A 15194-nucleotide genomic window follows, 5' to 3' on the forward strand; every position below is an offset into this window, starting at 1 on the left:
CCATGAATTCAAGATCCTGAGTTTACTGTTGCTTCAACAATCCAATTGTGGAGGATGACAGATTACATACAAAGCTGCCAACAAACAACTGAAGCCATTATCACAAGCTGCAACAGAGGCCGGCATTTTAAAGAGCTGACTGCGCAGCTGACATCCAGCCAAAGCCGACAGAATGCTTTCCATATTTTAATTGTTTTTAATTACAGTGATAATAGTCCTCTGTAATCATAGCCCATTTTTCAGTAATGTAAAAAATATCAATATGGTTAAACACATTTTATATTACACTTTTCCTGCTTTCCACACTATTGGCTCTGATTCAACAATTAGGCAAAATGAAATTTAAGATTTAAACTCTGCCAGACTTACACTCGTATCCTAAACTCAACATGATAATGTCATCTGTTTATTTGGCTAAATTACATTTGGCAGAACAGTGACCTCCCACTCGTCTGGTCAGATCTCTAATGTCTCAGTTACGGCTGAATTAATCTGCTTTTTAGAGATGGAGTGACTGAGTAAAGACGAGAAGAGAAGAGGAGGATTCCTTCTTTTTGAGAAAGCTTCACACAGTGTGAAATAATACAAGTTTTTCCAGCTGCTGCTGTTTTTATACCCCACGAGACTTTTTGCCCATCCTGCCAGCTTTATCAGTCTCTTAAAGTCTGAGAAAAATCTCTTTAAATCTGGTGCCTCCGCTGTCTCTCTCTCTCTCTCAGTATCAGCACTGCTGTTTTTGTTTTGCTTTTACCACTGGAGCAAATCAATATCACAGTGGTCTTAGTGTAAATGTGAGGATGCAGAGTTTATTAAAACATAAAAACAGCTAAAGCCAACAGGGACAACAGAACCAAACTAATAATTGGCCGTGGTCCATATCCAGTTGCCCAGAGCAACTGAGCAGCCATTACTGTTGAGCCATGAGTAACAATGAATCCTGAAACGTGTTTGAGGGGAACAGGCACTCCTGCTTTAGGAACACACAGATATTTGTATAAAATATTCCTCAAACCCAGTGTTGTAACAGTTAAGTGGGAACTGTGATACATTTCAAAACACCAGCAGTGAGTGGAGAGGGGACCCAGCAGGAAATGAACCGCAAAATCTCCAGTTTAATTTTGCCAGGGATTTTTGTCACATGTAGTTTCCCATCACTCTCCCCTCATTTAATGCCCAAAAACAGTGAGTGGACAGGAAATGTTGGGATTTGTGAGGTGCAAGCTCACCTGCAGGTCCTGCAAGACTGCCAGCAGATGCTGTAATGTAGATATTTTCCAGGATTGCAGGTAAATGAGATTGTTATGTATGGTCATAATGCAGGTTGGACAGCCTATTGCTTGGACATTGTAGCAAAACTGCTACTGAATTTGTTACAGTGAAATATTAGGTTACTGGGAAATCTAAAAACATGTCATAACTGCTACCTCACATTCCTGCCTGGCCTTATATCTTGCAATTTTGTGAGTTTATTCTGTTGCCCTGGCCTCAGGGAACAGGTTTGACTCACCCACAGCTGCAAGACTAGACTCATTCTGCATCACCCACATGACAAAGTCCTCCTGCAATGCTGGTGGTGATAGCAGCCCTTCTGGCTTTGGCCAGGCCGCTGTTGTCGGCAGTTTAGGTTTTATTGGAGTTAAAAGGATGAATGGCAAAGCTCTACTGGCATCCAAAGGGGAAAAAAAACACAAATAATCAGAACAGTCACCTTTTCTGCATTCTCTTAGCTGCGTTATATCACTAACACATTTTGACATGTCACAGCAGGAACAGTACAGGTGTGAATAACAAAAAAAAAAAAAATAAAATTATAATAATAATAATGGCTGGGTTCACACAGACACACTGTCATGGCTTTCTGGGACACCTGAATATAACAGAGCCATCGTTCTTGATGAGAACAGGAGCAACAAGGGACTTACAACTAGTAGCAACAGTTTATATAAGAAAAGATAATGTTTGACAATGAAACGGCAAATATGTCTGTGTCACACTGTAGCACACATCAATGTTCAAAAATTGGGTTAATAAGCATTTGTGTGCAAAAAAATGAGTAGGAGCAGGAGAGTCCAGTCGTAAAAAAAACAGCAAACATTAGATTTAAAAAGAACAAAAACAAAAAACGTTTAAAACCACATTTTGTCATGCTTTGAGGCAAGGAGACTCAGTGGAGAGGACCCAACACGCGGACACTCATGAGAGTGATCAGTTCATGGGATTTATTGAAAACCCAACAAAAAACTCACTGGCAAAAAAGCAAGAAGTCCACAAAGTCCAGAAAACACCAAATAATCCATGAAGTAAAGGAACCCAAAGAACACTGAGGAAGACACACACAGGACAGCAGCTCAGGAACCAAACACATACGCAAGACACTGATGAAGACCAAGAGAGCAACAGGACTATATATACACACAAGAGATGATTACTAATGCGACACATGTGGGGCTGAAAAAAGGAGGGAAAACAGGACAAAGACCAGAAGTAAAAACACCAGAGACAAGCCAGGACAAGACACTTCAAAATAAAATACGTACTAATAACTAATAAGTACTACACACAAGGGACACGAGGGACAGGGATACCAAAATATAACCAAGAAGCCAGAGACACACAGGAAGCAAAAAACACTAGAAACATAAGAGAGACCAAATCAATAATTTCAAACTAAGAACTGAAAAGCCATCGTGAACACAAGAGAAAATGCAAATCTACAACAGAAACTATGAAACAGGAGTGACTCAGGCAACAGACCATGACACATTTAAAAAAGTGATGTCAATACTGTGAGACACATCATTTCACAGTCGCCTATCAATGTTTAATTTCAAACTATGGTTGCTAAATTTTTTAAGTGAGAGCAATTTGACATTATGTCAACAGGAGAACATGGTTTCCTTCAAAAAATACACCTCCCTTCTGTGATCAGCCTCATCCATAAAATATAAGTGGTGTTTTTGGCTTTGTAATCAAGAGGCCTCACAATAATTAAATTATATCACAGGATTTTTTTTCACTGTTCCTGTGCCTGTAGTGTGCAGTGCACCCCTCTGGGTATGCTCTCTAGTGTTAAATGGTCCTTGGTCTTGTTGCCAAAAAAAGGAAATATGAAGATGATAATGAGGGGGAAAGAGGAAGTGGAAGAAGAAGAGAAGCAGGCTATTGTTAGATGGTCTCTGACACTGGTACAGCAATGACGCAAGGGAGGAGATGATGAGAGATGACCAAAACGGAAAGAAAAGAGAAAAGGAGGAGAAGCTAGAGAGGTGGGAAGAAGAGGAAAGGGGAGAGAGAGTGCTGAGAAAAACACAGACTGATGAGATGATAAGGAGAAAAGATCTGAAGAAATGAAAGCAATCATGAGTTGAAGTGCCTCATCATGAGTCCTCGGGATATATGAAATTGTGGAATGAAGTTGTGTGTGTGTGTGTACGTGGATGTACGTGTATGTGTGTGGTTGTGCATGTGCATTTAGCACATCTTTGTGAGTGCTTCAAGAACCAGATGACAATTCACAAACAGGCATGTCTGCTGTGTGCTCAGGTCCCTGCAGGTTACACATTACATGCAGTTGGAAACTAAAATTCCATCATATAGGCATTTTGTCTGGTAGTAAAAGGCATACATTCTGATGGAAAATATGCAATGAAAATTATATAGCAGGAGGCACAACTAGAACCAGGTAGTATTTTTGATTCTGATGTGTCAACGCTGTTAAGAGCTACGTGATATTACCAATATTTGTTTTTGACCGAGTACCTCAGCATCAGTAATGTAATGTCATAGATTCTCTACAAGTCTCTGCTGCAGGGCTGAACACCATTCTACCAAACAGGGACACAAGGGGTCATGAATTGTTTGATGAAAATGATGTGAATCATGTGTTATGGCTTTAACAGTCACCACATCGTAACCTCACTGAAGACCCACGGAGAGATTTTGGACTGACAGCCTGGTGGTGGAGAGCGCTGTCTAACACATCAGTCCAAAATCTCCCTTCGGTGTACAGTTGGGTTACGATTTGGTGACTGTGAAAGCCATCAAACTATTCAGTGACCCCCTCATGCCCCATGGATGAAGATACACCACTACCATGGAAGAAAGCAGGCGTGTATGTTATCTTGGTGTACACAGTGACTGTCCTGTCCATGGCTATCCAACAGCAGCATCAGTCATTGTCACAAATCCCCTAACAAAAAACCTCACACCTCTGTCTCCTCCTAACCGTAACCAAGTGAACTTTCTGCCTTTGCCTAACCAAACCTTAACTGTAGTTTAATCAGAAAACAGCTTTTATGTTTACAGCTGCTGTTTGTAATGGTTTAGGAAGGTATGAGGAGATTGTATCATCTTGCTGAACGAGAACACCCTTGTACAGTATGTGTCTGGAAGGAAGGAAACAGCAACCTGCATATTTTGTCGCTTATTTTGGAGGACTTTGTTGGCCTTACACGTACTCATCACTTGTCAAGAATATGGTGAGGGGTGACTCATCGGACTTTTCCCTTTGTGGCTGAAGCTCCTGCCATCTGTGCCCTAATTATAGACTGCCTCTCTGGGTGACTTAGACCTCTTACCACTTTGGTCTAAAATCAGGTTCAACCGGGCCTGCTCAGGATTTGTACATCATTGTATCATGAAGCACAACTGTATACAAGTGTCTGAGCTGGTTAGGTTTGTCCACTCATTCATTGAGGTTTTTCTGGGAGTGACTATAGCTGTTGCAGTCCTGAGAAAAGACAACTAGCTCACAAGCTAAACTAAGTACCTTCAATCTGTGAGAAAGTACATTTGTATGAATCATTTATTCCTTGTTTTATCATGTATTCACTTTGTTACAATTGCATGTTTTGAAATAGCTCTGTAGCTGAATGTATGTAACAGAACCAGGGGAATACATCATAATAACAGCACTCCAGGCTCCTTTTCCCTGCCCACTGTAGCTGGACCCATAACCCATCCTGAGTGTCCAGCTCATGGCTTTTTTCCAGTTGATTATTATCAGATTGTTTTTGGGCAAATGGCAAATCATGGTCTTTGCTTTGTCTCCAAGGCAAACTACAAATTACATCCAGTCCTTTGTTCTGAGAGATTCTCCTCTTGGCTTCAAGGCTGCAAGGTACCTTGTCATCTATACTGTATACAGTACACTTATTATCCTTCAATCTCATCAGTGTTCTGTGTGTGTATTATGCTTATTGTGAGTGTTTCAACAGGGCAATTTTTTGTAACACCTGTGAGAAAACCTTACCTGAACCTTAATAATGTAGAAGCAGTTGCCAAACTATTGTATACTGATTATAAGCCTGAACTTCATCCAAACCTTCAACAAAGTGGTTTAATTTTCTGAATCTGTCAGCATTTTTTCCACATGGTGAACAAGTAAAATGAGGATGCCTGCCTTATTCCACAGTCACTAATTAAATTTGTGGTGGAGCGATGTCCATTTCACAAGTTAGACGAGACTGTCTTTGAGTCAATCCCCGTTCATGTTCTCTGTAACTCATTTAATGAAGGAATGAGAGCTACTCATAACTAAATACAGATCCCATTAAGATTTAATCAAGCCTAAGGGAACAACAGAAGATTGGACAAAAGGATCTGAAAACTGCACAGAAACCTTTTATCTCTCTATTTCAAGCCTCTCACCACTTCTCATGTCCCTATCAGCTTAAAACAGAGCTCTTCTAAGAACAGCTGTGTTGCAAGCTCTTCCAAAAGACTGGGACGTTTCAGTCGCAGTTTACAGGTGACCACAGACAAACTCTTTTGCTGTTTTAATGGGACACCAAATGCACAGAATTTCGTACACATTCCCTCCATTAACACGGCGCAAAACTCAGAGACAGAGAGGTAGATGAAAGTAAAGAGAGGAGAGATGAAAGACACAGTCACAGTATAATGGCATTGAGATTTTCTAACGTACAAAGCAACCTTGTCCAATGACATAAATAGGACAGTTTCAACGCAGTTTGCAGCCTTGAGTGTTGCACTTCAGTTTTGCTGCGAGGACCAGAGTTTGATTAGCAGCTTGATGCTATTCACCACCTCTGTCTTGCACACAACTGGAAGCAGCCTGAGGGTAGATTAGATTTAGTTGTCTGTGTGCATGCATCTGTGTATGCGTGAGTGTGTGTCTGTGTGTGTGTTTTAGTTCTTTAACCTTTAAAGCTATTCCAACACCCTGTTTCAGTCCCTTACCCAACAAGGCATGTGCTGGTTGAACAGGCAGTTTCTCTGGTTGGGACAAAATGCTCCTGTTGTCAAATATCCAAAACTGACACACTCTGGTGTTCTTCTGTAGCTAGTCACAGCACAGTGAGTGTGATATCTGTAATAAAGTAAATTCTCTAAAGGATCAGTTCACCCAAATTGCAAACAATTACTTCACCTCTTACCTTTACTGGTGGATAGTGCTGGTTAATTTGCCTTGGTTTTAAGATGTTTGTCTCTGAGACATCTTCTCCTCGAATACAACTGAGGTAAATGGAATTGCATTTTCATCTTCATTGGAATTACCTTCAACTGAGTCCCTAATGAAACTGCAGACAGATCCATGGATAATCCAGAGTAGCAGAAACTGACTGATACTGGTTCAAATTAATTTAGTGTTGCGATCACTAACAGTTGTTTCCTTGCCTGGAAAAACAGCAGGACCAATCAGAGCTCAGTGGGGGGATGAAGAATAGGGGCAGCTGACTTGCAGACATGACAACGTTTTGAAAGTACCCTGTGGTGTTTTTGATCACTGGCAAAGGAGCAATGTTTTTACAAGTGTGCCCCCACTTTCTTTGTTCCTGCCAGTGGTTTCACTATTGCACTGATCTAACTGGAAGTAAGGCAGCAATGGGCCGGTAAAATGTGGGGGGGAAGGAAGACAGCAAGCACAAACACAATGTGCTTTGGTGATAAATGAACATAATACTACAATCATAATAAACATGACTTTGTTATTGCACTGTTGGCTGTAAATGATTTCAGCAGAATGGGCATGTCATTCACTTCTGATTGGTTAGGGCACCCCCACCACCATCTCTACCACTACCAGAGAGAAAACAGTTAATATGAACACAGTGTCAGAGTGAATAATGAGGTGAAAATTAAATGGCAATTCAATCAGACTCTCGGGCAAGTTCTAGAAAGACACACTGTAGTTGTTTAATTTTAAATTTAATTTAATTAAATCCTCCTGAGCACCATAAATTACATTCACCAAAATTACATATTGGCTGAAGCATCAGAAAAATCAGAGACGAAAATCTTCTTACACAGGCAAATGAAACTAAAATTATGTCCAAGGTGAGAAGCCACTTAAGATACAAGAGGAAATGTGTTTTTTGTTTGTTTGTTGTTATTTGGGTGAACTGACTCTTTAAATTTCCTCTGAATGAAGTGACCCTGCTTGTCTTGGGCTTAGTTCAGACAACCTGGTCTATCTTTCAAAAATAAGAAGATAAAAAAATAAAAATAAAAATCACATGAACCTGACAAGCTGCAGGAACAATTTCACAGAGTTATTATGTGCAAATCAAGACAGTTGACTGTGTTCTGAGTTTTTCATTTTCTGCTTCATATACATTAAATCTCCTCTTCCCTGCAAATCATCTGTATGACTGCACACATGAACAACTGGTATGACGTACTGTATCTTCTTTCACAGACTGCAGACACTGATGGTGACATTAACCTGTGAGGATCCATCAGAAACTCTTTACACAGACTGATTTGTAACAAAGGGCCACACCTTTTCTGTGAGCAACAATTACAATCGCAAAGCAACAGGAAATGAAGAATCTAAACCAAAAAGCATTTTACATCCTGCTGGGTTATTGACTTAAACAGATGTAAGACACAACTGTGACCGGCAACTGTGGCGCTTATGATATTATTTGAACCTAATAGTGCACTACTGCAATCCATCCTTCTTACTGATAACTACCTTTTTTAGCCCAGGGCTAAATAAACACAGCAACTCTTCCCCTGCAGGGTTCACTCCATCACTGCTTCCTCTACCTGCTTTCAAAAAACCTTAATTCATTGGTGCAAACAGCGGTCCTGGATCCCCTGTGCTTTGGATGACACAGAAAGACTACTACCGGCAAAAAGAAGGAGAGAGTAGACCAGGTCGGTTTATCCTCAAGACAAACAATGGCTTTTGCAAGGATTAACCCACACTGTCAACTTCAAACTGTGAATCTGGAGCTGTGTGTGTTTTTGCTGCCTGCAAGACAAAAAGAAAAAAATCCTCCCTGCTGATACATCAGATAATCTGCAGCCTTCACAGGCTGGTCATATCTGTTGTTTCATCCTCCCTGTCTCCTACCAGACAGTAGGTTTGTGATGTTTTGTTTCTGTGCTGCCCGATGGAACAGAGAGCGTCTCTGCCCATGGTAATGGTGTCTCTCTTATCAGCTGACAGACCATATATTCTGTCCCCTGAATGCCTCCTCAAAGGCAGCACATCTATTTCTACAGACTCAATTCTTAAAGGTAGTGATCCGGCGTTCTCATTCACTGAGTGTCTTCTCGTGGGCAGGAAGTCTGCTCTTTGTATGGAGTGGTGGAGTGTGTGGAGCTGGCAGGGGAACAAAGAGCTGTCACACACACTGGGACTGGACCGACACCAGTCTGAGATACTGTGGTCAGATCCTGCTCGGCTGTCTGAACTGTCTCTGACCTTCTGCCCCAGTCCCTGGCCTCGAGCCAAGCTCAGCAGCCTGGGGATTGTAACCATGGACGCAGACGCTGCCACAGCAGCAGCAGCAATATGGTGGCGCTCAGCAACAGTCACTTTGGTGTCTGTAATCACTGTGGTAGGAGACGCCACTGCAGCTGAGCTGGAGAACGAGGAGGAGCTGAAGAGAGCGGCGACTTTCTGGTAGTATCGCGTCCGTATCACCTTCGCTGAGCGGTACAGATCCCCTATGAAGCAGTAACAGATCGGGTTAAGGCTTGAGTTTGTCAGGCCCAGCCACTGGGCAAATGGCCGTGTCTGCAGCAGCCAAGATGGTGGCCTTTGCTCACAGTCGATCCAAAGGTCAGCCAAGTAGAGCGGCAGCCAGGACACCGCGAAGAGCAGGACCAGACACACCACCATCTTGGCAATCTTCTGACGAGTCTTGAGGCGTGAGGCGTGCAGAGCTTGGCTGCGAGGATCAAGATCAGCGAAAGTGGATTTCTTCCCTCCCCAAAGCCGCCTGCCGGTCAGGAAGCCTATGGTGAGGTTGAAGGTCACTGGCAGGCAGTAGAGCATCACAAATAGTAGCACATTGTATCTATAGAAGAAAAGGGAAATATTAATAATGAGACACTGGTTACTTTTCTTTCTTAACTGATTAATATTTGTGAAATCTGTAATGTCATTAAAATATCTCTATCACATCCATTTGCATGTGTATTAAAACACTAAAAATGACACTGAAACTGGCTCTCCATACTCTGCTATTTAAAATGCCTCGTGAGTCAAGGATATTTTTATTACAGCAACATCATTCTCCATTTGGAGTTATGGATTACTGCCTAACTATAGTTAGCAGGAACACAATAGGCTTCTCTAAAGACTATTTAATTTGCTCCTGTTTTCATCAACACGATACAAGGATATATATCATAACCAGCTGCATTGTCTTTCAAGTTTCAAGAGAATTAGGTTGGAGCATATCCAAAGATAATCAACACTGTTTCACTGTTTTAACACACAGCACACAGTTGCAAAGTGATTCACAGATAATGAAGCTATAATGGTATGACAGCTAAAAAAAAATGAAAGCACAGGCTGAACACAATAGATGTCATTTTGAGCCACTAGACAAGTTGTGATTAAGGAAAACAAGACAGGAAAATACAAAGAGATTTAAAAAGGGACAAAAACCTGTCTCTAGACCAGTGTTTAAGTACAAAATAGACTCAGTTTGACAGTCTGAGCTCCTCAAGCACAGTATTTAGTAAACTCACAGGTCTGAATGGCAAGTACGTCCCTATATGAAAATCTAAGGCTTTTTGCTTTACGTTGCCTCTTTTCTGCTTCTTTTACAAGTTGCTCTCAAACACAATACAAAGACTGCAGATGACACCCAGCCATAACCCATCCATATTAGGGGTAATAACTTATCACTGTTATGAGTTTGTGATTAAAAATACATCGTAGAAAGGCAAACAAAATAATCATCTTCATGCCACTGTAAGATATAAAACATGGGGTGCAAATATGTCTATTGCAACTAGTAAAGTTTTACTTTGTTCTGGTGTTTGCGTTTGCTGTTTTTTTTCTTGTGCTGGTAAAAAAGAAAAGGAGGAAATCATTGCTAAGCAGCGCAGCCAATCAGAGAGCACATGCTCAACTGGTCTCTAAAGGCTCATTTATGCTCCCTTTACAAACAAACATAGATAGCTGTATGTTACTTTGTATTGTATTACACAATGCAACTGTCGCCGTCAAGTGTCCTTTACATTAGCATGGATGTTAAGCAAGTCATGCACTAGAGGGCAGCTCAAAGGCAAATGTTTCTGAGAACAACAACATGATGACAGAGGAAGAGGTCATAATAATGTACCTCTTAAGGAAGAGGCAAATGCAGAGGCAGCACTGTAGATGGTGGTGGTCTGGGAGGCCATTAAATCCATCACAACATATGGAGAGAGTGTGAATTCAAAATTCTTCATAAAGTTTTGAGGACAAACTCAAAACTATAACTAGTGCTCCATCCTCATCTGTATATGTGTCTGTACGTTGAGCAAACATGAGCCTTTAGAAGCTATTCCTGTCAGTGGAGCTAGAGAACAAAAAACTAAAAGCGATGGATGTCAATACTCAAGCACAGCCTCAAGCTGAGTCTCAGCTTGGTGTGTCAAGCCCTATTTCCTGTGCTGATGATCATTCATGAGTCTGAACCCCGTAATACAGACAAGGCCGTGCACATATATTCCGATCAGCCATAACATTATGACCACTGACAGGTGAAGTGAATAACATTGATCATCTTGTGAAAATACAATGTTCTGCTGAGAAACCTTGGGTCCTGGTTTTTATTCTCGCAACCCACAGGAACCCAAAGGAATCGAATCAAATGTCCCCATGCCAAACACCACGGGACGCTCTCAGAGTTCCCGTGTCCATGCCCCGTCAGGTCAGAGCTGCTTTGGTGGCACAATATTAGGCAGGTCCCACAGATGCGGGATCAGATTGGGATCTGGGGAGTTTGGAAGCCAGGTCAAGGGCCTGGCTGGCCCATTTGGGGTGGGAGTGCAGTTGCAATGGAGGGTGTGTGCTTGGTCTGCAATGATTTTTAGGTGGGTGGTATGTGTCAACGTAACATTGAGATGAATGCCAGGACCCAAGGTTTCTCAGCAGAACATTGTATTGTAACAAGGTGATTAATGTTATTCACTTCACCTGTCAGTGGATATGTTCTATCATCTGTCAGAGCACCTACCCTTGTTTCAGGCGATGCTGAGGCCACACCTCCTGACAGACCAAGATGGCGAATGTCCCAAAGCTGATCTCCCGCCGCTGGTTCATCACTGCAATGGGAGCACACATGATCGAGGACACTGTCCACACCACGGCGACAGTTGCCAAGATTCTGCGGCGGGTAAACATGGAGCGAGCTCGCAGAGGTGACCGAACGCTGTAGTAACGATTCACACTGATCACTGTCAGAGTTAACACACTGGCCGAGACTGAGACAGCCTGTGTGAAGGGTACAGCTCGACAGAGGAGGTCACCGTAAACCCAGGCAGTGTAGATCTGGCTTCCCAGAGTGATGGGCATGCAGACACACACCACGGCCAGGTCACACACCGCCAGGTTCACCAGTAGACTGCGCGTGGCACTGACACTGGCTAACCGCCGACTGTGCCTGTTGGTGAGGACACGCAGGGACATTAAATTCCCAATGAATCCCAAAATGAAGGACAGGCAGTACATGATGGTCAGAGCAATGGTGCTGGGCTCATGGAGGGTCCAGAGCAGCATGCTCTCCAGATCTGCCAAGTCATTAGAAGGAAAGGTAGAGGGGGATAGTGGAAAGGAGGAGGAGGGTTGGTAGACAAAAGTGGACATTTGTCGAAAGGATAAGGAGGTGGTGGTGGGGAGGAGAGGGGAGGGGATGAGGGAGGAGTATGGAATGAGGGAGGAGGGAAGCAGAGATGGCAGAGGCTGACGGAGGGAGGCAGTGGGGGAGCTAAAGGTGGAGGGGAGCACTACGGAGCTGTGGAAGCTGTAGGTGTGGTTGAGCCTTTCCTGAGAGCCGTCATACTGCAGCAGTGGAGAGAAGCTGGGCTGGACTGAGCTCCAATCCAACGGCTGGTCCTGGGACAAATCCATGCTGCTTCCCGGTGCGAACACACACACAGCAGGAGAGGGGTATGGAAATCTCTCAACTGTAAGGCTTACTGTCCCGGTTTCCCTTGGTCCTCATTAAAATCCACTCATAGCCACAGCTAGGTAAAAGCAAAACACCTAAATCAGAAGGTGTGAGATCCTCGCCAAAAACATCACATCAGTCAAAGTTTCAGTCTTGTGCTCTGTGGGTCCTTGTGTTCAATGAGGGTAAAAATTTCTGTGGACAAATATAAATCATGGCCCCACATCTTATGAATCAGCTGAAGTCGTGATGCTGTTCAGCACTGGTCCCAGTGCAGTCCTTATGTAACATACGAACATTCATTTCCTCCAGGGAGTGGCTGTCTGAGCCTGATAATCCACCACCAGCTGTTAACAGACTTTCTCACCTTCAAGAAAGGTAAACCTCATGTAGACCTCCTCACACTCTCTCTCTCTTCCTCCTCACACCTTTAGTCCATCACAGGGATGTGATCAGATCTGCTTAGAGAAACACAGATATCAAAGGTTGTTTCCACCTGCAGCTGTATTAAAATCTCTGTAGCAGACCAAACAACAGCAAATAACACATTCCTGGATGGGAAAACACTGAAAAGCTTTTAACATCTTCTCATGGTGTGTTTGGATCAGAGCTGCTCCCAGGTCAGTCACAGAGACACTCAGTAAGGAGAAAAGAGAGGAAATTATTTGATACTGTCATTTTTTACCAATGGAAACCTGGTGAAGAATAATGTTGGCAGTATGGCTTTAACATTAATTATTCATTTAGTAAATGTATGTAGCATGGCTCTCAATATAAATATCTGCTTTTGCAGGTTGATTTTATGAACACAGAGTTAGTTGCCAGTCTCCACCATCATCAAATTATAGCCTTTAAAAAGAAGTGTTGAATTATACTATAACTTAAACATTTTCACCCAAACCACGTTCAAGAAATGAAACATTTTAATCCCAAATTGATAAAAGGCAAAGAGGAATAGCTGTTTGCAATGAGCTCACCCTGACAGAGAAGCAAATCCAGTCAAATTTCAGTTATTGTTTACTGACCGTGCGTGGATCCTCTTTCATGCTCACAGCCTGAAGATGTTGAGGCAGCAGCCAGGTGCTGACTGAAGATCTGCACCAGTACCAGGGAAGAAAAAAAAAACGGAGACAGTGGCAAAGTTGCTTCTGGATCGCTTACAGTCGGTGTCTGCGCTTTTATAATCCGTCTTGAGTCCTAACGCTACAAAGGGATTTGTCGCTGGGAGAGCTCTTTGTGTTACCGTCAGCTTTTCCTTGGCACTAACGGGTTCCTCAGATGCCTGCGCTCCTGCCGACGGGAGCACCGAGCCCCGTCTGCAGGACTGAATATGAGAGAGGGATAAAGTCAGGGAGGGAGCAGCTGCTGCACACACACACACACACACACACACACACTCACTCACAGCCGCGCACAGCACCTATGGCACTTCTTAAACCCCATAATCAATCAAAAAGTGACTGTCACTTTACTCTGGAGGCTTCTCTCTAACTTTATATTTCCGTTACAGCCCGAAAATTTGACGGCTGACTCCTGCCTTGACACTCACACATGAGGACAACTCGATCCTCCCTCCTCTGATGGATTATGGGGGCCAAATAGCCCTCTGACTTGCAGCTTATTTCCCTGTCATCCCCTTGACACCAGCACATTCCTGACTACATCAATTATAATATACTTAATAAGCCGTGTTTCTATCAGGCTACAGTAACAACATTTCTCTCAGAGCAAAGGTTTTAATTATAAAGGCCAGAAACAGAATTGTGACAGGAAAGACACAGAGAAATCTGTCCCTCTGAAGTGGTAAAACACAGGGTTTTACATTTTCTGCAAGGCACCTGTGCTTTACCAGAGCATGTCCTTTAGATATCTGCTGCATTTCAGCATGGCCAGATTTAACTGCCAGGGAGCACTAGAGGCCAGATTTGTTGTCAAATCTTTAGGGAGCCACCCTTCGTGACAAAGCACCCAGAAACCAACCAGTACCCATCTGCTGGAGTGATACTGCCTTACCAAAAATATGCAAAATATAAAATTATATGCAGTACAGGCATTTGATATGGAGTGACCCTGAGGCTTTGCCTGCTTGGTAATCAAGACATGTGTTTATTTGACACCTCCAGGTAATAGTTAATGTCACATACCAAACATGAAATCATCTTATTATTAATTAAACTGCTCAACAGTATAGAGGTTATAACAAGTTATCCAATCTAAAAGGCTATAGGTTGTTAGTCTTCTGGATACCTGATTCCTTAATGAGATATGCTTCAGATTAAACTGTTAAAAATAAAAGTACAAATAACTGAATAATAATCTTTCAATGCTATTACAAAGTGAGGACTCAGTTTGTGAAAGCAGTTGCTGATAAGGTCATCAGAGTTATCTCAGGCTGGTGCTTGAGGCTTCAAAATTGTCTCAAGAGATGCTTCAAAAGAGAGCCTGCATTACAGACTAGAGGTGTGGAGTTTAAGAGAAGTGGGCATGAACCAGACAAGAGAGGGTCTAATGAAAGACACTGTTCACCTACATTAAGAGAAAACTGGGATCCAGCTTGACTTGTACTGAGACCTGAAAGTCAAGATATCTCTGCTTTTGCTGCATCATTTCTTTTTCAAAGTTTGTCTCTTGTGAGTCCCCCAACTTTATCAAAGGACAAGTCACTGCCGTCCACCTTTAAGATATAGAAGAAATCCTCCAATGTAAAAATACTCCAGTACAAGTCATAGTCCTGCATTCATAATTTAGACCTTAATTTAGGCAGAAGTACATTAGTATTATCAGCTAAATGAACCTAAAGCATCATACATGCATGTTCTCATAAGACAG

At 42.5% G+C, this 15194-nt stretch overlaps 1 protein-coding gene across 1 annotated transcript; it reads right to left on the reverse strand.

Annotated features, from left to right (window-relative positions):
* Positions 1 to 5811: 5811 nt before the first annotated feature.
* LOC108894752 (neuropeptide Y receptor type 2) lies at positions 5812 to 13670 on the reverse strand. Its single transcript, XM_018693349.2, has 3 exons — positions 13391 to 13670; positions 11433 to 12823; positions 5812 to 9275 (listed from the first exon to the last, which is right to left on the reverse strand). The coding sequence occupies exons 2-3, from the start codon at positions 12323 to 12325 to the stop codon at positions 8279 to 8281; spliced, it is 1890 nt and encodes a 629-aa protein (XP_018548865.1). The 5' UTR covers positions 12326 to 12823; positions 13391 to 13670; the 3' UTR covers positions 5812 to 8278.
* Between the last annotated feature and the right edge of the window lie 1524 nt (positions 13671 to 15194).

This window comes from Lates calcarifer, linkage group LG5 (assembly GCF_001640805.2).
Source record: "Lates calcarifer isolate ASB-BC8 linkage group LG5, TLL_Latcal_v3, whole genome shotgun sequence".
Classification (NCBI taxonomy): domain Eukaryota; kingdom Metazoa; phylum Chordata; class Actinopteri; family Centropomidae; genus Lates; species Lates calcarifer.

Coding starts and splice junctions, on each gene's coding strand:
- LOC108894752 (XM_018693349.2), bottom strand. CDS start 12,325: ATGGATTTGTCCCAGGACCAGCCGTTGGATTGGAGCTCAGTCCAGCCC. Junction 9,276..11,432: donor CAGCATCGCCTGAAACAAGG/GTAGGTGCTCTG, acceptor TTTCTTCTATAG/ATACAATGTGCTACTATTTG.